Source organism: Ictalurus punctatus, chromosome 8 (assembly GCF_001660625.3).
Source record: "Ictalurus punctatus breed USDA103 chromosome 8, Coco_2.0, whole genome shotgun sequence".
Taxonomy (NCBI): Eukaryota; Metazoa; Chordata; class Actinopteri; order Siluriformes; family Ictaluridae; genus Ictalurus; species Ictalurus punctatus.
In genome coordinates, this window is record NC_030423.2 from 260,001 (window position 1) to 285,000 (window position 25,000).

The window sequence follows — 25,000 nt, forward strand, 5'->3', positions numbered from 1 at the left end:
TACACCAGTACTCTACACCAGTACACTACACCAGTACTCTACACCAGTACACTACACCAGTACTCTCCACCCGTACACTACACCAGTACTCTACACCCGTACACTACACCAGTACTCTACACCCGTACACTACACCAGTACTCTACACCAGTACACTACACCAGTACACTACACCAGTACTCTACACCAGTACACTACACCAGTACTCTACACCCGTACACTACACCAGTACTCTACACCAGTACACTACACCAGTACTCTACACCAGTACACTACACCAGTACTCTACACCAGTACACTACACCAGTACTCTCCACCCGTACACTACACCAGTACTCTACACCCGTACACTACACCAGTACTCTACACCAGTACACTACACCAGTACACTACACCAGTACTCTACACCAGTACACTACACCAGTACTCTACACCAGTACACTACACCCGTACTCTACACCAGTACACTACACCAGTACTCTACACCAGTACACTACACCAGTACTCTACACCAGTACACTACACCAGTACACTACACCAGTACACTACACCAGTACTCTACACCAGTACACTACACCAGTACACTACACCCGTACACTACACCCGTACACTACACCAGTACACTACACCAGTACTCTACACCAGTACACTACACCAGTACTCTCCACCCGTACACTACACCCGTACTCTACACCAGTACACTACACCAGTACTCTACACCAGTACACTACACCAGTACTCTACACCAGTACACTACACCAGTACTCTCCACCCGTACACTACACCAGTACTCTACACCCGTACACTACACCAGTACTCTACACCCGTACACTACACCAGTACTCTACACCAGTACACTACACCAGTACACTACACCAGTACTCTACACCAGTACACTACACCAGTACTCTACACCCGTACACTACACCAGTACTCTACACCAGTACACTACACCAGTACTCTACACCAGTACACTACACCAGTACTCTACACCAGTACTCTACACCAGTACTCTACACCAGTACACTACACTATCATCATCACACAACTCCATTGTAAAAATTACACACCCGGTCTGACTATACTGCATATGTATTCATGATAAAATAGTATTATGTTATGGAGCTAATTGCTAATTAAGAAAAATCTACATTCTATCTCGAGGCTCTTCATTTATTCACAGGATCACATCAAATAGAAATGAGCAGAATGTCAAGGAAATAATTTTCTCTTTCACTCACTGCAGTATAATACATCACATATATAGCAATGTTTATACAGACGACGTGCGCAGGACAGAACTGAGCTGTCTAAAACTCAGACATATCAGAGCTGAAGTTCATCAGAACATCTTTAACACTGACTCAGCACTCAGAAATATGTGTGTGTGTGTGTGTGTGTGTGTGTGTGCGTGTGTGTGTGTGTGTGTGTGTGTGTGGTTTTTACACTCTGACAGCACCATCTAGTGGAACAGTGAAGCATTGACACACACGATCACATTTCAGACCTGCCGCACATTGTAATATAATGAAGGATAAAAATAGAATTGTATGAAATTATTTACACACTTTCTAGACACGTGACAATGTTTACAAGATGTTTATAAATAAAAGAATGATCTCCAGTTCTGCACAAAAGATTTATAAAGCATTATTAGAGTTGAGAAACTGTAATTAACCCTAACACCTGTCTAGATAATGCTATATAACACTTAACTAATCCTAACCATTAACTAACCATTAACTAACCATTAACTAACTATTAACTTCTAACTCCAAATTTCTTTTACTCAATCTAACTTCAACATTCAAAGCAATATGGTGTGTTCTCTCTCTCTGTGTGTGTGTTATCTGTTTCTCTTCTTCCCTTTCTCTCTCTCCTTCTCTCTCTCTATCTGTCTCTCGCTCTTTGTCTCTCTCACTCCCACACACATCTTGTTATTGTACCTGTTTGCGCCCACACACTCCCCATCACCATTTCTGCACTTAGCGCTTACACACACACACACACACACACACACACACACACACACACACACACACACACACACACAAGTTCTCACACAAATCTGAAAATCATCGCTGCATGTGTTAATTCACCACACAGTAAAAGAACATTAACCGTTTCTGTTCCGGTCAAAATGATTCTGAAACGGTTTTAATAACAAACTCGAACACGTTTTTAGGTATTAGAGTGTTTCGGGGTTCTAGAATGCAAAGTTTAGAGCACAAGGTTCTAGGGTTTGAGCGCATGGTTCTGGAGTGTGAGATTAATGAGGATCTGAGCAGGATCGGTCTTGCGATCACCTCGTCGCTTCACACAGAGTGCCAAGTGTTAACGCTCCATTAAAGCCATATATATATATATATATATATATATTTATATCTCCATCTCATCCTCATGGACTGCACCAGATCGGTCAGTTCTTGCTGTGAGATGTTCCTCCACTCTTCCACCAAGGCATCTGCAAGTTCTCCATCACGTCTGGAGGACACACGGTTACATGTAATGTTCCACTGCGAGGACGGACAGCTGTCCTTCCTGTCTCCCTGTAGCACGTCTCAGACGTCTTACAGACATTGCAGTTTATTGCTCTGAACACATCTGCAGTCCTCATGTCTCCTGCAGCAGGACTACGGCATGTTCACGCAGGTGAGCAGGAACCCTAGACATCGTTCTTCTGGTGTTTTCCACAGTCAGTAGAAAAGTCTCGTTAGTGTCCTAACTTACTGTAACTGACTTTAATCACCTTCCTCCTGTAAACTGTCGTGTCTTAAGGACCGCTCCACAGCTGCACGTGCAATAACTGTTTACGGTTCATTAGAAACATCATTTAACCTTCAGATTAAAGATCTGTAAAGATTATTCTCATTTTACAAAATTATCTTTAAAATACAGTCTCCTGAAAACAGGACGCTTCTGAGTTTATATATATATATATATATATGATACAGTACCGTACCATACAGTACCGTATCATACAGTACCGTATCATACAGTACCATACCATACCACACAGTACCACACCAAACAGTACCGTACCACACAGTACCGTAACACAGTCCCGTAACACAGTACCGTACCACACAGTACCGTACCACACAGTACCGTACCACACAGTACCGTATCATACAGTACCGTACCATACCACACAGTACCACACCATACAGTACCGTACCACACAGTACCGTAACACAGTCCCGTAACACAGTACCGTACCACACAGTACCGTACCACACAGTACCGTACCACACAGTACCGTATCATACAGTACCGTACCATACCACACAGTACCACACCATACAGTACCGTACCACACAGTACCGTAACACAGTCCCGTAACACAGTACCGTACCACACAGTACCGTAACACAGTACCGTAACACAGTACCGTACCACACAGTACTGTAACACAGTACTGTTCCATACAGTACCGTACCACACAGTACCATAACACACAGTACCGTATCAAACAGTACCATACCACACAGTACTGCACCATACAGTACTGTACCATTCAGTACTGTACCACACAGTACCATACCACACAGTCCGTGTCATACAGTACCATTCCATTCAGTACCGTACCACACAGTACTGTACCATACAGTATCGCACCATACAGTACCGTACCATATAGTACTGAACCACACAGTGCCGTACCACACAGTACCACACCATACAGTACCGTTCCATATAGTACTGTACCACACAGTACTGTATCATACAGTACCATACCACACAATACCACACCATACAGTACCGTACCACACAGTACCATATCAAACAGTACCGCACCGTACAGTACCGTACCACACAGTACCATACTACACAGTACCATACTACACAGTACCAAACCATACAATAACGTACCACACAGTAACATAACATACAGTACCGTACCACATGGTACTGTACCACACAGCACCAAAACATTTCGTAACACTGTCATTCAGGTGGAAAAGCTTCCCTGGGTGTGGAGCGCAGCAGACAGGTTCTCTAGTCAGATGAGTAACACCACAATGCCACGCTCTCTCTGCAGGATCACTGCAGCTTCCTCATGTTCTCTCACCAGTGGAACATAAAGGATGGGCCCTGAGACGTGAACGTTCCCCAGAGGAACCAAAAGAACCCCAAAGTTCTGCTGGAAGAGTCAGAACAGAACACACTCTGTACACCAACTCAACTGCGAGCTCACAATGACATCACTGTTCTTCTACATTCCATACTTCTGACCGTGCGTGCATGTGTGTGTGTGTGTGTGTGTGTGTGTGTGTGTGTGTGTTGCAGTCCATCGTTCTGCCCCGACACAAAATGGATGACAGAAAAAACAGCCACATTCAGCTACACTTTCCTGAGAAAACATATCTCTCTCTCTCTCTCTCTCTCTCTCTCTCACGCACACACACACACACACACACACACACACACACACACACACACACACCTGCTCAGAGGAGTCCATCACATCCTGTAAACATCCAACAGTTAGAGGACCTCAGTGAATCCACTCTTTCTCTCTGATCTCCGTCTCTCTCTCACACTCTCTGTCTTTCAGCTATCGCTAAACGCAATCTGTGTGTGTGTCTGTGTGTGTGTGTGTGTGTCTGTGTGTGTGTCTGTGTCTGTGTGTGTGTGTGTGTGTGTGTCTGTGTGTGTGTCTCGTACCTGTGGAGTCCAGTACTTCCTCTATAAGTGGTGGCAGACGCAATCCATCCATGGTTTTCACTGAGGAGAGGGACGGAGTCCTAACACACACCCACACACACACACACACACACACACACACACACACACACTCAGTCAAAGGGGAAGGATAGAAAATCACACACTACACAGAGTAGAGCCTGAATCTGATACAGCGTGGGAGAGAGAGAGAGAGAGAGATGTGTAGCAAACTCTTCCGACTGCATTTCATTTCCTTGTTGCTGTTTTCACGCATCCTGTCTCTCTCTCTATTTCTCTCGATTTATTTCTCTCTCTTTCTTTCTTTCTCTCTCTCTTTGTCGTTCTCTCTCTATTTCTCCCTCTCGTCCTTCCTTTCTTCCTCCGTCTCTCTCGTTTATTCACCAAACATGTGGGTCTCGTTTTTCATAGCACTAAAACTTGTGTCTCTCGTTCTCTCGTTCTCTCACATTCTTCACTTTTGACACACAGTTGGTGTCTTATCTACACAACACACCAGAAATGCACTGTGCACGTACACACACACACACACACACACACACAAAATTCCAGTGAGGCACAGCGTGCCTTAACCCTTTAGGAGGTCATGAGAAATCTGGAAACGATCTCTCTCCCTCCATCTCTCCCTCCATCTCTCTCTCTCTCTCTCTTTCTTTGCTGCTGTGAGAAGGAGAGGGACAGGAAGTACATGTGTAAATAAATGTGTGTGTGTGTGTGTGGTGATACACTGCAGTTATGCAATGTGTTAAAGTGTAAGTGTGTAAAGATGGAGTGAACAGATGTGGAAGGAGGTGTGGCCTGTGGAGCTGTCCGTCTCAGTGCAGGAGGCATGGCCTGTGGAGCTGTCCGTCTCAGTGCAGGAGGCGTGGCCTGTGGAGCTGTCCGTCTCAGTGCAGGAGGCGTGGCCTGTGGAGCTGTCCGTCTCAGTGCAGGAGGCGTGGCCTGTGGAGCTGTCCGTCTCAGTGCAGGAGGTGTGGCCTGTGGAGCTGTCCGTCTCAGTGCAGGAGGCGTGGCCTGTGGAGCTGTCCGTCTCAGTGCAGGAGGAATTTCACGATTTAAAAATTTGCCACATCTGAGGTTTATAAACTGAAAAGTAAAGAAGCACAACCTAATCTCAGCAGTGTTGGTCTTCGCGATGATTGTGGCATCGGAGAAGTACAGATGGGTGACAAATTAAGGAAAACCCCAACATGGTGTGTGTTAGTGAGGTGTTCAGGCCAGAACAAGACTCCAGAACAGCTTCAGTAAGAACAGATTCTACACGTCTGCGGAACTTCCTCCACAAGATCTTCCCTCATTTTCTTCTGTAGTTTAACTAATTTATAACTCTTCAGTAAATCAAGCTAGCACTAACACGTTAGCAGTGGGCTTCATAAAAATCCAGGGGATTTTAAAACATAAATAATTAGCGCCATAAAATGCAGCATTACATATAGCTGGTTATCGTTGCGCCATGGGTTGTGTCTGAAGACCACAATGCTCAATCGGTAAACATCTCACAGTGAGTTTTTTCAGAAGCTGAACTGACAGTAGCAGGTTCTCCAGCGCAGTGAGAACTCGGCGATTACAGCGTGGTCTCAAATCAAACCTTTTTTTTTTTACATCAGGGTCATTAATATTTTTATTTATTAAACCTAAAAGATAGAGACGCAGACACACTCATGCCATGTAATGAAGTAATGTTACACACTCACTGAGGACCTCTCTCACACACAAAAACACACAACCAGCTTCCTGAAACCATTTAACCCCCCGGCTTTCCTCTGGCACCGGATGGTTGCTAGGCAACAAGAAGTGAAATGAACATGACAAATACACAATTGTAATTTTACAGGGGAAAAAAAACCCCAAAACACAGAAACAGACACTGATACAGACACTACCACTTACCCTCTAACAGATATTTAATAACAGAGAGAGAGAGAGAGAGAGAGAGAGAGAGAGAGTGAGTGAGAGAGAGAGAGAGAGAGAGAGAGAGAAGCTCAACTGTTCCAGGATGCTCCAATCAATCCATAAACAAACTCATTCTAGAACCCTGAACATGATTAGTATATTATACAGTGCGGGGAATAAGACAATCCAATTAATATTACTACAAATCTCACACACACACACACACTCACACACACAGTGTCGTTTCTCTCTGCCCTCATCACGGTCTCCCTGTTCTTCTCGTCGTCATGCCAACATGATGAGAATCACTCTGGCCTTGCTTATTAATTATAGCTTACTAATGAACACACACACACACACACACACACACACACACAGCATAAAAATAGGTGTTACACCTTTTTGTTCATGTAGACGTAACAGAATATTTAAAAAGAGTTTTTACTAATTAATCTGTGTCCAGTCAAACGCATTCTCTGTGACACATAAGCCCCGCCCCACAGACAAACTGCAGGTAAAGAAACGGCTCTACAGTAGCAGGTAGTCATGTGGCTTCCCACAGATGATAAATCATTTCAATTCCTCAGTGTGAGCTTAAGTGTTTTTTGGTAAAATAAACAAGATTATGATCTAAATTCATCTCTGAATAATGACAGTGCAATCTCGTTACTGTCCGCCGGGGTCACCGAACGATCAGGAAACAGCGCTGCACTGAACACAAGGGCTTGTTTAGGGGATTTTTACCTCAATTCCTTCTAATTTTGTCTTTTGTCAATTTCCAGCCACAATTTCGTCCTACCTGTCAGGCAGCAAAGCACCATCTTTCCTCCTCAAACAAGAGCTCACAGATTCCCATGACTGGCTAGCGTCCCTCTGATTGACGGGGGCTGGAATCATACCATCCCTCCCATCCACTAAGAATAAAGTGTACACCAAATGTACTGTAGTTGATCAGGCATAATATATGTGCCTTCCAATGTTTGCTTCTTTTGGTTTTGAGCTGATGTTATGAAGTTATGAAGTGTACAGCGTGAAGTTTATCAATGTTCATGTGCATGGTCATTCATCACACTCGCATCAAAGACAGTTCCTCTTTACATAAAGATTGTTATAAACTGCAGACGAATCCACAAAACTACAGTTAAATGACCTTTCTAAACTCTCTGGAACTCCTTCAAGTATCTAAGCAAGTCAGAAAATCAATACTTAATATTTAAATACTTTACATTAAAAACCCAAACTGTGAAGTGCATGCTGCGGAGAGCAGTGGCTGAAGACTGCAAAACTTCTAGATATTATCAAAGACACCTGATGGCCAAGGATTCTTTTACAGCCTGCTATCCTCTCACTCAAGAGCTGACAAAAGTCTGCTAGCAAGAGCATTTGGCCATGTGATCATTGTCGCTTGACACAGGAAAAGTGTCCAGTCAATAATATTCACTATTGATCTGTCACCAGGAGCCTCCAAGAACTCTGCTCAGCACAATTCGCCCAGCTCACTATAATGGCTATATGGAAATCATTGGAAAGCCCTAACTTTACGATCAGTCAATTAAACATTGAATATGAAGACATAATTCCCAAACACCTGAAAATCCCCATGTGTTAATTGATTGGATTTTGTTGCCTAAACAGACAGACAGTCATCACCACGCAGGTTTTATGCATTAATAATAACTGGCAGTATAACAATCACTATAATTTAATATTCAAATCCATTTGAGAACTACATTTTAATAAACTGAGATTTTACTGTAATTTCTGAAGAGATTTGACAGCCTGAATGCACAATACTAAAATAAAGAGAAGAAACAGGAAAGAAATAAAGTGTACAGTAGGGAATCTTGTTTATTCAAAAACATATACTGCTATTAAATACTTTAGTTTAGTAAGCATGTTCCATCCTACTTACGGTCGTTCTGAAAAAACAAACAAATAAATAATATATTAACACAAAGTCAAGACCGACAGCAATCCAAAATGCAACAATATATACCAACTGTACTCTCAAATAAATATTACTGCGATCCTAGAGTGACCGAGGGGCTGCGATCCTAGAGTGACCGAGGGGCTGCAGACCTTGCGATACTAAAGAGCTGCGATCCTAGAATGACCGAGGGGCTGCGTCCTAGAGTGACCGAGGGGCTGCGATCCTAGATTGACAGAGGCGCTGCGATCCTAGAGTGACAGAGGCGCTGCGATCCTAGAGTGACCGAGGGGCTGCGATCCTAGAGTGACCGAGGGGCTGTGATCCTAGAGTGACCGAGGGGCTGTGATCCTAGAGTGACTGAGGGGCTGCGATCCTAGAGTGACCGAGGGGCTGCAGTCCTTGTGAGACTAAACAGCTGTGATCCCAGAGTGACCGAGGGGCTGCAATCCTAGAGTGACCGACGGGCTGCAGTCCTTGTGAGACTAAAGAGCTGCGATCATAGAAAGATTGAGTGGTTGCGATCCTTCTGAGACTGAAGGGCTGCGACCTTTGTGAGACTGGGAGGCAGTGATCCTTAACAGAGCCAAAAGACTGCGGTCCTTGAGAGACCAAGTGGTTCTGATCCTCTGGAGACCATGTGGCTGCAATCCTCAATAGATCAAGGGGCTGCGACAGAGAGACCAACCGGCTGAGATGTATAATATATAGAGCAGCTGCAATCACTTGAGAGATGGAGACGCTGTGACCATTGGACAGAGGGAATGAGATCATGGAGAAGAGAATAGGAAGGAGAAGGGAATTTATAAAACAACAATAAAATGCTATCGTTAATCAGCAATTGCTAACGTGAGATTTAAACGCTATACTTCACAAATCATGACAAGCCAATCACAGGACTTCAGAAAAACATGCAGAACAACGTGACATTTTTCTGAAACAGTCATCACTTGTTACGTGTGGGACGTGCGCTGGTGCGTGTGGAGGTTACACCGGTCACTAAAACTCTTTCCACAGTGTGAGCAGTGATAGGGTTTCTCTCCCGTGTGAACGCGCTGGTGTTTTTGGAGATTACTCTGTTGATTAAAACATTTACCACACTGTGAGCAGCGATAGGGTTTCTCTCCTGTGTGAATACGCTGGTGTTTTTGGAGATTACTCTGTTGAGTAAAACTCTTTCCACAATCTGAGCAGCGATACGGCTTCTGTCCCGTGTGAATGTGCTGGTGTTTTTGGAGATTACTCTGCTGATTAAAACTCTTTCCACAATGCAAGCAGTGATACGGCTTCTCTCCAGTGTGAATACGCTGGTGTATTTGGAGATTGCACCGGTCACTAAAATTCTTTCCACACTGTGAGCAGTGATATGGTTTCTCTCCTGTGTGAATGCGCTGGTGTTTTTGAAGATTACACTGTTGAGAAAAACTCCTTCCACATTCTAAGCAGTGATAGGGCTTCTCTCCTGTATGAACGTGCTGGTGTCTTTGAAGTGCTCCTCTCTCACTGAAGCTCTTCCCACACTGTGAGCACTCAAACGGCTTGTCTCCTCTGTGACTGCGCTGGTGCGCTTGGAGATCAATCTGATCATTAAAACTTTCTAGACACCGTGGGCACTCGTAGGGTTTCTCTCCTGTGTGAACGCGCCGATGTAGTTGGAGACTACTCTGTAGAGTAAAACTCTTCCCACACTCCGAGCACTGATACAGCCTCTCACCGGTGTGAATGTGCTGATGTTGTTGGAGGCTGCTCTGGTAAATGAAACCCTTTCCACAGAACGTGCAGTGGTAATTTTTTCTCTGGAGTCGTTTCTCAGAAGTGTCAGCAGGAAGACTAGCAATCTCTCCTGATTTGAACAGTTTCACATATTCTTCATTGTGGCATCTCTTGATGTGTTTGTGGAGGTAAATTTGAACTGTGTAGGACAGTGGACACAAGGAGCAGGTGAAGACTTGTGTCAAGGTGTTGTTCGTGTCTGGGGTAAAGAACCAAATGTAAAAGATGATGCAAAATGCAGCAAAATTAAGAAACAAATAATCAGAAACAGTCCAAAGGATTTTGTCTTATGTTAAGTAATACATATTTACCATTCAATATTGTTATTAATGTTTTGTTTATGACTGAATAACGAGCATTACTCCAAATCGGTGGTCACCAACCGTGTTCCTGGAGATCTACCTTCTTGAAGACTTTATCTTCAACCATAATCGTGTCAACCTGACCATGTAATCATTCCCTTAAGAAGTTCTTGATTGACTAAAACAGGTGAGTTAGATTTTGGTTGGAGAGGTGAAACCTACAGGAAGGTACATCTCAAGGAAGGGGGTTGGTGTCCACTGCTCTAAATACTGTAAAACATGGTGTTCTTGTGCAGTCGTGTCACATGAAATTAGTAGCTATGAAGTTGTGAAGTTGGTGTGAATTTGTCTGTAATTTATCCAAGAGTCACTTTGAAGAGTGAGATTTAGTCAGAGGAGTAAGACCCAAAGGTAACGGCTGAGGGTGCCTGCCTGGGGACGAACCACCAGGGTGTTCGAACCACGGTCTTGTAAGCCATTTTGAGGCGATGTATAGCACTCTGGGGCCTAGTTGCTGGATCCTTCACAGAGTAGGAAGAATCAGTGGTCAAGCGTATAATAAGTTCTGAGGCCAGTTGTGAGCTAGGGCTTCCTGTCCAAGTAAGCTGTCTAGCTCTGCCAAGAAGACAGGCCCTTAACCACTTGGCACTGGTGATGAGGTCTACCTGTGCCTTGTAAACTTCTCACAGATCTGGACTACCATTACTGGGTGCAGACACCACTCTACTGGAGGTACACACCATCCCAACGTGTGTCTGACTCCGCAAGAAGAACCTTAGGGCCAGATGGTCTGCAACCAACCTCGAAATTTACCATGAGACCAAGGGCCACGATGAGACCTCTTTCCATAAGAGAACAAACTTCTTGGGTCAGAGCAAGTCCCGATAAAGCCGGGGGCCAGCACCTCGGTTTAACGTCTCATCTGAAAGATGGCTCTGTTTTTACAGTATAGTGTCCCCGTCACTATACTGGGGCATTAGGCCCCACACAAACCACAGGGTGAGCGCCCCCTGCTGGCCTCACTAATACCACTTCCAGCAGCAACCTTAGTTTTCCTTAGGTACTGACCAGGCTCAACCCTGCTTATCTTCAGTGAGACACCCGGCAAGAACTGCAAGGTGATATGGCTCTTGGCCATGGCCTTCATGAAGCTCACTTTGTGTACAGGGGCATGGTCATGCTGGAACAGGTTTAGGTCTCTTAGTTCCAGTGAAGGAAACGTGTAATGCTACAGCATACAGAGACGCTCTATACAATTGTGTGCTTTAGAGCTTGTCACATTCCAGTAAACAGTTCCTTGTCTTTTTGCTTTCACACACCAAAATCAGTTCAGTTTTTATTTATTATTACTATTTGGCAGATGATTAGTGTTAGAAAACTGCAACACTGACCTGAAAATAACACACTTAATCCAAATATTAGTTTCAAGACTAAATAATAATAATAATAATAATAATAATAATAATAACAACACCAACAACAACTCACTGATGTAACTATTCGCAGAGCATTTTTTGTTCCAGATGTAGTCAAACGTGATGCCGGCATATTTGACGAACTCCTCATCGTACCACACCAAGAGCTCCTGTCCAGGTTCGATGGGTCGACAGCAGCGGTACAGAATCGCCCCTCGATACTGAAACACCATCAGATTCTGCTCTTCATCATTACGAGAGCAATTCACGTACCTGAGAGAACGAGGGACAGAATTAAAAGGTGAAGAGGGAGAGCGATGGTTAAAAAAAATTTTAAGGGTCCAATCAATTATACTAAACAAAGACAGAACAGACAAAATCCCTGACCTCATCCAGTTAGAGTGCACCTCTGACGTGGCATCGATGTATTTTTCACACTGCTTACTCTGGTATATCTGCAAAAAATGTCATTATACTTCAAATATTTTTTATCCATTAAGACAATCAGTGAAATGGTACTCTCTAGTTTTATCAGAACCATTTAGAACAACATACTTGTACCACTTCTACAGCACTGAGTGGGACTGAGTGGGGCTGATGGAAATGGAGACTGACTGACACCAGACATTTTAGTTTAAACCGACTGTCTGCTAGCCACCGTATCGCAATCCTACATTCGTGAAATTAATTCAGTTCAAGTCATCTAAATTAGCAAAAATAAATCAGGTTCTCTTTGCTCATGACGATCTAAGGATCAGCACAAGAAACATGAGTCCATAGAACCATCTTAAAATTGATCTTAAGAAGCTAACTCACCACCCAGGAGTAGGAGCTGTTCATGGCTTCCTCTCGGTCCACCGTGTCTCCCTGGTAGGGCCCGAAGTGAGCGCCGACTGGAATAGTGTCGCTGTTGTTGAACACTCCCAGGCCTGCGTCGGGAATACTGGACTTCCGGATCTCCAGACCGGGAGGAAGGGTTTGTCTGGCCCGGTCAGCGACCCCCAGTGGAACCGCGATGTCCGGGATGAAGAGAGCCGGACCGTGAACATCGCATTTGTTGATGAAGAAAGATCTGCAGTCCTCACAGTCTGGAACGAGAAATGTTTTAATGGGTTCCTTAAAACCAAAGATTTTCTTATTTCTAAACATCTCAGATGTATCATAATTCGCCTTTAGATCATAAACAGAACTTCACACAGAACCATTTTCTCCTCATAGCTTTGTTTAATTACAAACAATGTGCTCTAAATAAATACCAATATCATTAACCTTAAGTAAAAAAAAAAAAAAAAAAAAAAAAAAAACTTTTAAATATGGCTAAAATATCATAAATTAATCTTTCTTAAGAAAAAATTATCACTAAAGTGTCATTTATACTGGACTCTGTGTTCTGGTGTCTTACAGAGATAGTCATCGTGTTTAGGTTTTTCTTTCAGAACGATCTGGAACCCTCCGTTCTGTCCTGTTCGGTCCTCGAGCGTGACGTCTTCCACCGAGCTCGATGTGCCTCCGTCTAGGGTTTCATAAAGTTTAAGTAAAAAATACAAACAAATTAAAACAGTTAAAGTGTTATTATATCTGTAGACACGTCTCTGAAGTACGTGACTGTCTCACAGAAGTAATCTTCATCCTCATCTTCATCAGTTTCTTCCTCTTTCAGAGGTTTCTTCCAGGGTTCTCTGTTCTGTTGGTCCACACAGGCGACGTGTCCCACCGAGCTCGATGTTCTTCCATCAGAAGTGCTGCACACGTCCGTCTGCATGTCCTCACCCAGCTGATCCAGGGCCAGAAAAGATATCTTTGTGGTTCTGGTTCTGGAAGTTCCAGACCACTGGGACGGTTTTTAGGAGCCAAAAAAAGAGCAATATGATCTCTACACTGTTATGCTTTGTGTAACCCTTGACGCTGGTTTATCATTTAACACCTGTGTAATAAATAAAAGAACAAATTCTCAATAAAAGAATTTAAATAAAACATTTAATGCTTAAATTTAGGTAATTATTATAGTAGAGTTTGGAATATTTATTTACAATTTGTAGTGTTTTTGAGGGGGTTTTTGTTTGAAACGATAACTAATAATGTTTACAGCAGCACATTCCAGACATTATTAAAATTCTAATGAGAGCATGCTAATTCAGAAATCACTGAAATAAATTCATTAAAACGCTAACAACGCTACAAAACGCAACGCTTCCCAAATCGCTTCCCTGTGTACACGTAGTGCACTAGATAGTGCGCAGACGCCATTATTACATCGCCCTAGGTAGTGCACCACAATGGGAAGTGGACATCAATTTGGGATTCAGCAGCTAATGTTAGCCGAGCAACTCAACGTACATTACCTCAGGATCTAAAGAAGAAAACATTTAATCACCTCAAACACAGACAAAAAGTGAGATTGACTAAATCAAACCTAATATCGATTCAAACTGGATCCGAAGTATTTTATGTGCCGATGAGTAGCTAGATGTAAAAGCGCCTCCTCTGTTCCAGCTCGTCTTCTTCTGTTCTTCTGAGTTAATTGCAGCTCTGAAGCGGCACCGCGCCCTCTAGTGGAGCTCTGTATAATCATCAAACTAAGAAGAAAAAAAAGGAAATAATATAAATAATACTAATCTCAAATACTATTAGATTGTTTTCTGAGCTTGTCCGGTTGCTATGCTAATCAGTTGCTACCAGAGACTAATTATTCCTTTTTTATTATAACTAACACAACAGTGGACAAGACGGAGTCAAGCTTTAGACAGCTGGATGAGCATCTGAAGAAACGAGGTTTTCTTCTCCGGGATTTAGCAATAATTTGTACAAGATGAGATATCTCGTCGCCTGTGCCTTGCTCATTGAGGATAATAAAATTATATCCGGAATGTATATATTTCTGTAAAACTGCTTGGTGGCGATGTCCATTGTTAAAAGCGCTATACAAATAAAAATCTAACTGAATTGAATATCTCTGTTGCCTCCCACTAAAAACTACATATTTGACTTTAAGAATTCTCAATCAAATCTAAAGAAGCATGGTGAGGTAAATTAGCTTTAGGTTTGGTCAATTTTTTAGCTACGTTTGTAAGTACAAGTATGTGAATGCTATTGCTGTGTCTTTGATATAATTCAAATCATTGCTTATTTAAAAGAGTGTTCTGTTTAAAATGAGAGCTTTAAATAAGTATTTGCTGCAGTATAAATCACTAAATAACTCACATTTCACAAGTGTACATGCTTTAGCGAGTTTACAAAAAAGCGTGTGAACGGTTTAAAAATGTAAATACGGTCTCTCTTCTTCCTCAGTGCTGAGCGGGTGTCAGAAACGGAAAGTTGTGCAGCGCCACCTTGTGTACCGGTGTATTATTGCTGTTCAATAAGCGCCATCTACTGTCAGGGAGTGAATTTACACTTTCATTCAGCGCGTCGCTCGTGGGTGTGAACACAAACTAACACGGAGAAAATCGTCCCGGTGTGAACACGCCTTTAATGTCCTTTCACACTTTCACACTGAGCACGACGCGATAAATCGAAGCGAATCACAGATGGACGATGCTTTCACACCGAACGTGAAACAATTGATCGCCTTCAGCTAATTCACACCTGTCCGATAGGTGGCGCTGACTGAGAATGTATTTTACACCTGCACAGTAGGTGGCGCAACCCAGAGGCCAGTATTTGGGCATTTACTATTATGCTAACTGAAAATATTAATGTGTATGTATAAAATATGACAAGTAACTGATATAAAGGCCACTGTTATTTATCCAGCATTCCCTTTCTTCTGGCCTTCTACACCTCAGACCACGCATGTGGAGCCGTCTGCATAAGTAAAATCAAATCTATATCTAACCTGTCCTCTGAAGCTGATGAAAGACTCCTATCATCTTTCAGCTCTTCAAGGTGCACTGAATGAGTTTTGTCATTTTTGGGTCCAGTCGGAACTCCTAGATTGATTTGGGTTCTCTTGTTATCCATCACCTCAGCTCTGTCCATTTACACAGCTATGAACTGTGCTGTTGCGCATTATGGCACTTACCTCTTAGTCCTTCATCAAATGTATCTTCTGATGTTCGGAGTTGTTCATATAGTCCAGTGTCTGTGGAATATGAATGTGTGCCACTAGGGTGGTTGAGTGGCTCTCCTTCACCATACTGCGCTCCCCACCCCTGTGCTTGCAGTGTTAGCTGGGCTGGTCTAATTGAATAGCAGGTCTAAGAGTCTTGAGACTCTGCTCATAGCTAGCATAATACTTTAGCTGGAAACAACACTGTGATTGGAGCAAAGTTTTCACTGCTAACCCGTCTGTCTGCTGAGCCGAGGCCATGTCTGGAAGAGATTTCCAGTCTGGTAAATAAACTGCAATCTTCAACGCTGGCTTCAGGAGCATGCAGAAATAAATCAGAATTAACCAGGTTCACTGTTCCTGTGGGTTTTACCACAGGAGGAACTGCAACCCAGCAGCCCATGAGACACACGAGCACTAGTACATGGACGAATGCTCTCAGGCGAAACTGTTCTGAGAATCCATCGTCTGGATCCAGAGCAGTATCTGGTTCCCAAAGTACTATCCTTCTAAATGGAACTGCTAGACAGCAGAAAGGTGTATATATAGAGGCCACTGCAGTGTGTAACAGTACCATGGACACTGCCTGACAAACCGGTCACGCTGTTTCTGAAGGAAACAAGGCATCTTAGTCCACTATGCTCCCCAAGATAAGCTCACCCTGCACACACTGCTGGCCAGATCATTTCACAGAAACCTGCTGGCTGAACCCTGGGTTTCCGCCCAAGATCATATCAGCAACATTTTTAAGCACTCAGTCCATCCAGGATTTTTGCGATGCCTTTGGACTGGCACAGTGGGATGGTGTTCCCTATTTTTTTTAAAAAACAACAACAGAGAGTGTGTTCCAATTTCAGGTGAAGCACACTCCTCCAGGAAAAGTTACTGCCAGGTTGTGGATTGTGGAGAGTAGTCTCTGTCCGATAGCTGAACCTGGGCTTCAGGAGGAACACTGAGGGTTCCGTACAGGACATAGAACAGTCGACCGGTCACAGGAGCGCAGTAATCCAGTCTACATTGGTTTTGTGGTTTTGGATAAGGCCTCAACTTTTGTTGTTGTGGTACCAAAGGAACACACGGTATCTGGGTTGCAACTTCACGCAAGCCGACCTCTCTGTATACGAGCAGCGATAACGGGGACAATCACCGCGAGAAGTGTTTTGGGTTTTATTGGGTCCAAGTTAGCGTCTGTTAATCAAAACAAAACCATGCAATCAGCGTAATAAATCAGCTGCACGACGTCGGAGTGACCGTAAATGATGACAAACATCCACATCAATCAGTTTTATAAAACAAAGAAAGAAGAAAAGCAAGAGAATAGCATGGAATAAAAAGAGGCCTTTATCAGCTGCATTCACCTGAGAGTTCCCAGCTCCAGAAATCGACAGATAGATAATAAAATTGCTCCTCCTCCATTTTCCTATAACGAGAAGGGTCGAACATTAAAACAAGCGCAGGAGTCATCACAATGACTGTCGGCCCGGAACCAGAACTCAACCATCCGTTTAACTTAGGATGACTTTACAATTTAATAGTACATAAAGATATTAACAAAGTAATACCAAGTATACTAGCATTCAAATGACATCAAGTTCAAATCACTGACAACACGAGTGAATCGATTAGTACAGCAAACTCGTCAGTTTCTCCAAAACCAGATTATTACAACACAGAATGATCTGTTTAAACTATCAGGCCTGGTTGGGTGGGTGGAGGAGATACCCGTCTATATTTGCATATAGTTATTAAAATTTTAACACAAATGTCTCCGCAGTTATCCCGGTCGTGTTGTGTGTGTAGGCGGTTCAGGTCGGTCCCGTGTCAGCGTTGTGGACGGTTCAATTGCGGCGGGCGGTCTCTCTCCGCTACCTGTGGAGCTGCGTTCGTGACCCTCCTGTTCCTGACCCCAGCCTTACGCCTTGTTTAGAAACACCAAATGTGCTCAGAAATATAATTATAAGTGTTCAATGTGTGAAAGTCTGGCTTCACTTTCCCAAACTGCAAACACTAGAACAGCTTCTGTCCTGAGTGAGTGCGCTGGTGTTTTCGGAGGTTACTCAGCTGACTGAAACTCTTCCCGCACTGTAAACAGTGGTACGGCTTCTCTCCGGTGTGAATGCGCTGGTGCTTTTCCAGATGACTCTGTTGATTAAAACTCTTTCCGCACTGCAGGCAGTGGTACGGTTTCTCTCCGGTGTGAATGCGCTGGTGTCTCTGAAGGGCTGCTTTCTCAGTAAAACTTTTCCCGCACTGTACGCAGGGATAGGGTTTCTCTCCGGTGTGAATGCGCTGGTGTCTACGAAGCGCTGCTTTCTCGCTGAAGCTCTTTCCACACTGTGGGCACTCGTACGGTTTCTCTCCTGTGTGAATGCGCTGGTGAAGCTGGAGACCGCCCGGTAGAGTAAAACTCTTCCCACACTGCGCGCACTTATGCGGCCTCTCGCCCGTGTGAAAGCGCTGGTGTCTTTGGAGAGCGCTCTGGTAAGTAAAACCTTTCCCACAGAAAGAACAGTGGTAATTGTTCCTCTCGAGTTGTTCCTGAGAGGTGTTGATCGGGAGGCCCACGATCTCTCCCGAGTTCAGGCGTCTCAGATATTCCTCGTAGTGGCATCGCTTGATGTGCTTGTGGAGGTAAATTTCAGATGTATAGGAGAGTGGACATAAAGAGCAAGTGAAGATCTGCAGAAAGGTGTAGTTCATATCTGTAGTGAAGAAAAATATATTCAAAAGTCAGCAATACGATACAACAATTATTGTCAAGGCTAAGCAGATCAGGCATCGGCTAAATTCCAGCTATGAAGAATCCAGAAACACTGAACTGTGTGAGAAGACGTTGCACTTGGAGGATATCTTTAAAATCCTGCAGCTAGAACTGGTCTCGTGAGACTTAAGGCTTTTCACTAGATTTAGGGAAACAGCTGCAATGAGCCATAAGCATTAGTGACGTCTGCTGGGGGACAAAACCTCGCAGTCAATGATGGTATCTTGAACCAACCCCTGAAGCCTCCTGAAGTATGTGGACACCTGACCGTCACGGCGATATGTGCTCGTTGAACATCATACTCCAAATACATGGAGAACCTTTACTGTTACAATGTGTTCCACTCTTCTGGGAAGGCTTTCTATTTGGGGAGGTGTGTTCATTCAGCTACAAGAGCGTTAGTGAGGTCAGGCACTGATGTCAGGTGGGAAGACCTGGCCTACAATCTGCATTCAATTTCACCCGAAATCTGTTCAGTGGGGTTGAGCTCAAGGCTCTGTGCAGGACACTCGAGTTCTTCCACTCTAACCTTAACACACCATGTCTTCATGGAGCTCGCTGAAACCCTGACCCAGACCCTTTTAGTTCCAGTGAGAGGAAACAGAAATGCTGCAGCGTACAGAGACGCTTCGTACAGAGACGTTCTGTACAACTGTGTGCTTCTAACATTCTGGCAGCAATTTGTGGAAACACCAATGTATGGGTATGATGGTCAGGGGTGCACATACTTTTGGCACATAAAGTTGCTCACAATGGCGGCTAGCACCTTGCATGTGTTGCTCTGCTACCATTGGCGTGTGTGTGTGTGTGTGTGTGTGTGTGTGAATGGGTGAACAAGAAACTAAGGTTAAAAGGCCTTCGGCGATATAAGTGCAGATCATTTAGCATTTAAAGTGCTGATGAGATCTTTGTGTTTTTTCCCTCTCTTTTTCTTTTTCCCTTTTTCTTTTCTCTGGTCTCCGGTCCCCACTGAGCCAACACAAAAGAACTGACCTCTTTTTGTTAAAACTGCCATTCCAGGTACCGCCGGACTGACAAATACTGACACAAGCCGAGAGGCATAAGCTGCAGTGCTGTTCTCCAGGCCGCTGCTGAGTGCGTTATAGATACATTTAGTTTTTGACAGTAAAAAAGTTTAGACGTAACTGTTTTCGGAGCACTTTTTGTTCCAGAGGTAATCAAATGTGACGTCCTTGGCGTAATCCTCTTCGTACCACATCAGGAGCTCCTGTCCCGGTTCGATCGGTTGACTGCAGCGGTACAGAATCCCACCCTGATACTGGAACGCCACCAGGTTCTGCTCTCTCTCGTTACGAGCACAGTTCACGTACCTGAGAGAATTAGGAAGAGAAACCAGAAGAGAAAGTGAGAGGGAGCGATCGGTTAGGAGGAAGATGGAAATCAATGAGTTTAAAAACGCAACAGAGCAAAATCCTTCAGTACTGCGTTCCTCACCTCATCCAGTTCGAATTCATCTCTGACGTGGCATCGATGTATTTTTCACACTGCTCGCTCTGGTACACCTGCAGAAAGATTACGGCCTTTGCATTTAATACTACGAACAGTGCTGCAGCAGGTGGGGGCGTGGTTTAACACCGGTCTGCACTGGGAGGGAGGTGCTTAGGGAAGAGCTAGAGGGGTAATGATTAACATGGCACACCTGAGGTACTTTGACTATCTATGTTGGGTTGGGGGGGCTTAGTGGTTAGCACGTTTTCCTCGCACCTCCAGGGTTGGGGGTTCGATTCCTGCCTCTGGCCTGTGTGCACGGAGCTTGCATGTTCTCCCCGTGCTTCGGGGCGTTCCTCCAGGTACTCCTCCAGTCCAACTCGGGTTGTAGACTGACTGGCGTCTCTAAAATTGTCCAGAGTGTGTGAGTGTGTGTGCGATTCTAACAGCTTGGCCCTGTCCAGCGTGCCCCCTGCCTTGTGCCTCGAGTTCCCTGAGATAGGCTCCAGGCCCCCTGCGACCCCGTGTAGGATAAGCGCTACAGAAAATGGATGGATGGATGGAACTGTGGTTCTGTGGAGTACCCCAGCCTGCCCGAGTCACTCAGGGCGATGAGAACGGCCGGAGCTTCTACAGCTTACCCATGTAACGCTGTGCTATTTGTACTTAGCAGGAAAAACTCCACTAGTTCAGAAGGAAACCATCCTGGTGCTCCTCAAATCATCAAATGTACAAATCTAACCTTCCAGTTCAAAAATATTAACACCCCAAATAAGATGGCGGAATTACAGCTCTAATCCTTACGCTGATGTGAAGAACACATGTAGAGGATCGTAGACCCTTGTTCATCTCCAGAATATTTCCTTTATGTTCTGAGATTTGTCCATGTGGATTTCCATCTTCTGTTCAGAGAATCGGGAATTTGAGAGGCCACTAATAGGCATTAGTTTTGTGTTCCTGCGCTGGTTTGTTTGTGGTCAATTATTAAGACATCCAATCAAGTCTTGCATCACATGACCGATGTAAGTGCAATATAATCCAGATCAGTGAAGCTAGCATCGATTAGCAAACCAGTTCAGTTACAGATTGGAACAGTTACCACAACTAGTGACTCTGTACACAGCGAGATGCGTGCGGATTCTAGAATCAGCCAAACGGCGGACTTCCCGTGGTAACTCACATCTAATAGAAGCTAACTCACCACCCAGGAGTAGGAGCTGTTCATGGCTTCCTCTCGGTCCACCGTGTCTCCCTGGTAGGGCCCGAAGTGAGCGCCGACTGGAATAGTGTCGCTGTTGTTGAACACTCCCAGGCCTGCGTCGGGAATACTGGACTTCCGGATCTCCAGACCGGGAGGAAGGGTTTGTCTGGCCCGGTCAGCGACCCCCAGTGGAACCGCGATGTCCGGGATGAAGAGAGCCGGACCGTGAACCTCGCACTTGTTGACGAAGTAAGATTTGCAGTCCTCACAGTCTGGAACGAGAGAAATCATTTCCTCTTGCTTCAGACGTTGTAATCACACCGTGTGCTGGGTTTTTTCTTTTTCTACACTCAGATGTGTCATCTTCAAAATGTAGACAATAACAGAACTTTATGCACAACCACAATCTTTCAAACGAAACAGTGAGCTAGAATTTATCACTGTCATGTAGGTTACTTCTCACACTGGACTGCTAACGTGTCTTACAGAGGTAGTCATCATGTTCAGGTTCTTCTTCCTTTAGAATGATCTGCAATCCTAGGTTCTGTTGGTCCTCAGGGGTGAGGTCTTCCAGAGAGCTTGATGTTCCTCCGTCTAAAGAATAATAACACAAATTTAAATACTGAAACACACGTGAACATCTGACGTGTTTAACGTCGCAGATGGGAAGAGAAGGTGCGCGATTGCCTTACAGATGAAATCCTCATCTTCATCAGTTTCTTCCTCTTTCAGAGGTTTCTTCCAGGGTTCTCTGTTCTGTTGGTCCACACAGGCGACGTGTCCCACCGAGCTCGATGTTCTTCCATCAGAAGTGCTGCACACGTCCGTCTGCATGTCCTCACCCAGCTGATCACCAAGGGCCTGAAAAAAAACAAAACGTGTCCTAGGACACGAAAGTGATGAGTGTTTTGTGTCTTAAGCGTTTATTTTAGTAAAGAGGTAGAAGATGTGCAAAAATAAACATCTACTTAAACAGTTTCATCTCAGCACATTTTATACAGAGGAAGAGAGGGGGAGAGGGAGAGAGAGAGAGAGAGAGAGAGACAGCGAGAGAGAGAGACAGGGAGAGACAGACAGAGAGAGAGAGACAGGGAGAGAGAGAGAGAGAGAGAGAGAGAGAGAGAGGGAGAGAGACAGAGAGAGAGAGAGAGAGACAGAGAGAGAGAGACAGGGAGAGACAGACAGAGAGACAGAGACAGAGAGAGAGAGAGAGAGAGAGAGGGAGAGAGAGAGAGAGCGACAGCGAGAGAGAGAGACAGGGAGAGACAGACAGAGAGACAGAGACAGAGAGAGAGAGAGAGAGAGAGGGAGAGAGAGAGAGAGCGACAGCGAGAGAGAGAGACAGGGAGAGACAGACAGAGAGAGAGACAGGGAGAGAGAGAGAGACAGAGAGAGAGAGACAGAGAGAGAGAGAGACAGAGAGAGAGAGAGAGAGAGAGAGGGAGAGAGAGCGACAGCGAGAGAGAGAGACAGGGAGAGACAGACAGAGAGAGAGAGACAGGGAGAGAGAGAGAGACAGAGAGAGAGAGACAGAGAGAGAGAGAGAGAGAGACAGAGAGAGAGAGAGAGAGAGAGAGACAGTGTGAAGAAAAGAATTTGACTGTGCTGTAATGTGATCAGTAAAGACTCGTTATGATTATCATTAAATAGACGAATAAGAAAAGACGTTCATGTTAAATATTTTAATCCAATAAAATGAATGTGATGAAACTGACGTGAAACGGATTCTTTTTGCAGACAATAATACACAATCCAGAAGCCTTCAGCGTCTGTAACGTTAGCGGGTGTGGTAGTAACAGTGTTAGTAACAGTGTTAATGAAGGTGGTAGTATAGGTGGTAGTAAAGGCAGTACTAACGGTGTTAGTAACGGTGGTAGTAACAGTGTTAATAAAGGTGTTAGTAACGGTGTTAGTACAGGCAGTGGTAACGGTGTTGGTAACGGTGTTAATAAAGGTGTTAGTAACGGTGTTAGTAACGGTGTTAGTAACGGTGGTAGTAAAGGCAGTGACAGTGTTAGTAACGGTGTTAATAAAGGTGGTAGTAACGGTGGTAGTAAAGGTAGTGACAGTGTTAGTAACGGTGTTAATAAAGGTGTTGGTAACGGTGTTAATAAAGGTGTTAGTAACGGTGTTAGTAACGGTGGTAGTAAAGGCAGTGACAGTCTTAGTAACGGTGTTAATAAAGGTGGTAGTAACGGTGGTAGTAAAGGCAGTGACAGTGTTAGTAACGGTGTTAATAAAGGTGTTGGTAACGGTGTTAATAAAGGTGTTAGTAACGGTGGTAGTAACGGTGGTAGTAAAGGCAGTGACAGTGTTAGTAACGGTGTTAATAAAGGTGTTAGTAACGGTGGTAGTAAAGGCAGTGACAGTGTTAGTAACGGTGTTAATAAAGGTGGTGGTAATGGTGGTAGTAACGGTGGTAGTAAAGGTAGTGACAGTGTTAGTAACGGTGTTAATAAAGGTGTTAGTAACGGTGTTAGTAACGGTGGTAGTAAAGGCAGTGACAGTGTTAGTAACGGTGTTAATAAAGGTGTTGGTAACGGTGTTAATAAAGGTGTTAGTAACGGTGGTAGTAACGGTGGTAGTAAAGGCAGTGACAGTGTTAGTAACGGTGTTAATAAAGGTGTTAGTAACGGTGTTAGTAACGGTGGTAGTAAAGGCAGTGACAGTGTTAGTAACGGTGTTAATAAAGGTGTTAGTAACGGTGTTAGTAACGGTGTTAGTAACGGTGTTAGTAACGGTGTTAGTAACGGCAGTGACAGTCTTAGTAACGGTGTTAATAAAGGTGTTAGTAACGGTGTTAGTAACGGTGGTAGTAAAGGCAGTGACAGTGTTAGTAACGGTGTTAATAAAGGTGTTAGTAACGGTGTTAGTAACGGTGGTAGTAAAGGCAGTGACAGTGTTAGTAACGGTGTTAATAAAGGTGTTAGTAACGGTGTTAGTAACGGTGGTAGTAAAGGCAGTGACAGTGTTAGTAACGGTGTTAATAAAGGTGGTAGTAACGGTGGTAGTAAAGGTAGTGACAGTGTTAGTAACGGTGTTAATAAAGGTGTTAGTAACGGTGTTAGTAACGGTGGTAGTAAAGGCAGTGACAGTGTTAGTAACGGTGTTAATAAAGGTGTTGGTAACGGAGTTAATAAAGGTGTTAGTAACGGTGGTAGTAACGGTGGTAGTAAAGGCAGTGACAGTGTTAGTAACGGTGTTAATAAAGGTGTTAGTAACGGTGTTAGTAACGGTGGTAGTAAAGGCAGTGACAGTCTTAGTAACGGTGTTAATAAAGGTGTTAGTAACGGTGTTAGTAACGGTGTTAGTAAAGGCAGTGACAGTGTTAGTAACGGTGTTAATAAAGGTGTTAGTAACGGTGGTAGTAAAGGCAGTGACAGTGTTAGTAACGGTGTTAATAAAGGTGTTAGTAACGGTGTTAGTAAAGGCAGTGACAGTGTTAGTAACGGTGTTAATAAAGGTGTTAGTAACGGTGTTAGTAACGGTGGTAGTAAAGGCAGTGACAGTGTTAGTAACGGTGTTAATAAAGGTGTTAGTAACGG

The 25,000-nt window shown here is 44.1% G+C and overlaps 2 protein-coding genes across 6 annotated transcripts in view; both read right to left on the reverse strand.

The window, feature by feature from the left end:
• LOC108269214 (coiled-coil domain-containing protein 136) overlaps positions 1–5,323 on the reverse strand; it is an 18,571-nt gene extending 13,248 nt beyond the window's left edge. For 2 of the 5 annotated variants that reach the window (XR_006982907.2, XR_006982906.2), the window contains exon 1: positions 4,669–5,323. Coding sequence is in view for 1 of the 5 variants with exons in the window: in XM_017474925.3 (XP_017330414.1) it covers positions 4,669–4,720 (52 nt within the window). In the remaining 4 variants the exon portion in view is untranslated. Of the gene's footprint in view, positions 1–4,447; positions 4,634–4,668 lie in introns of those variants that run through there. The other 3 variants (XR_001813436.3, XM_017474925.3, XM_017474926.3) reach the window with 3 other exon arrangements.
• Positions 5,324–8,402: 3,079 nt separating this feature from the next.
• The window catches only part of LOC108268650 (zinc finger protein 585A), an 18,914-nt gene continuing 2,316 nt past the window's right edge, over positions 8,403–25,000 (reverse strand). The window contains exons 2-14 of the mRNA XM_053682354.1: positions 22,148–22,338; positions 21,942–22,049; positions 21,456–21,727; positions 20,261–20,328; positions 19,952–20,136; positions 18,053–18,746; positions 16,931–16,982; positions 13,611–13,839; positions 13,399–13,509; positions 12,813–13,084; positions 12,384–12,451; positions 12,070–12,269; positions 8,403–10,478 (exon numbers count right to left, since the gene is read on the reverse strand). Coding sequence (XP_053538329.1) covers positions 9,460–10,478; positions 12,070–12,269; positions 12,384–12,451; positions 12,813–13,084; positions 13,399–13,509; positions 13,611–13,839; positions 16,931–16,982; positions 18,053–18,746; positions 19,952–20,136; positions 20,261–20,328; positions 21,456–21,727; positions 21,942–22,049; positions 22,148–22,289 — 3,420 coding nt within the window. The 5' untranslated portion in view covers positions 22,290–22,338 and the 3' untranslated portion in view covers positions 8,403–9,459. The remainder of the gene's footprint in view (positions 10,479–12,069; positions 12,270–12,383; positions 12,452–12,812; positions 13,085–13,398; positions 13,510–13,610; positions 13,840–16,930; positions 16,983–18,052; positions 18,747–19,951; positions 20,137–20,260; positions 20,329–21,455; positions 21,728–21,941; positions 22,050–22,147; positions 22,339–25,000) is intronic.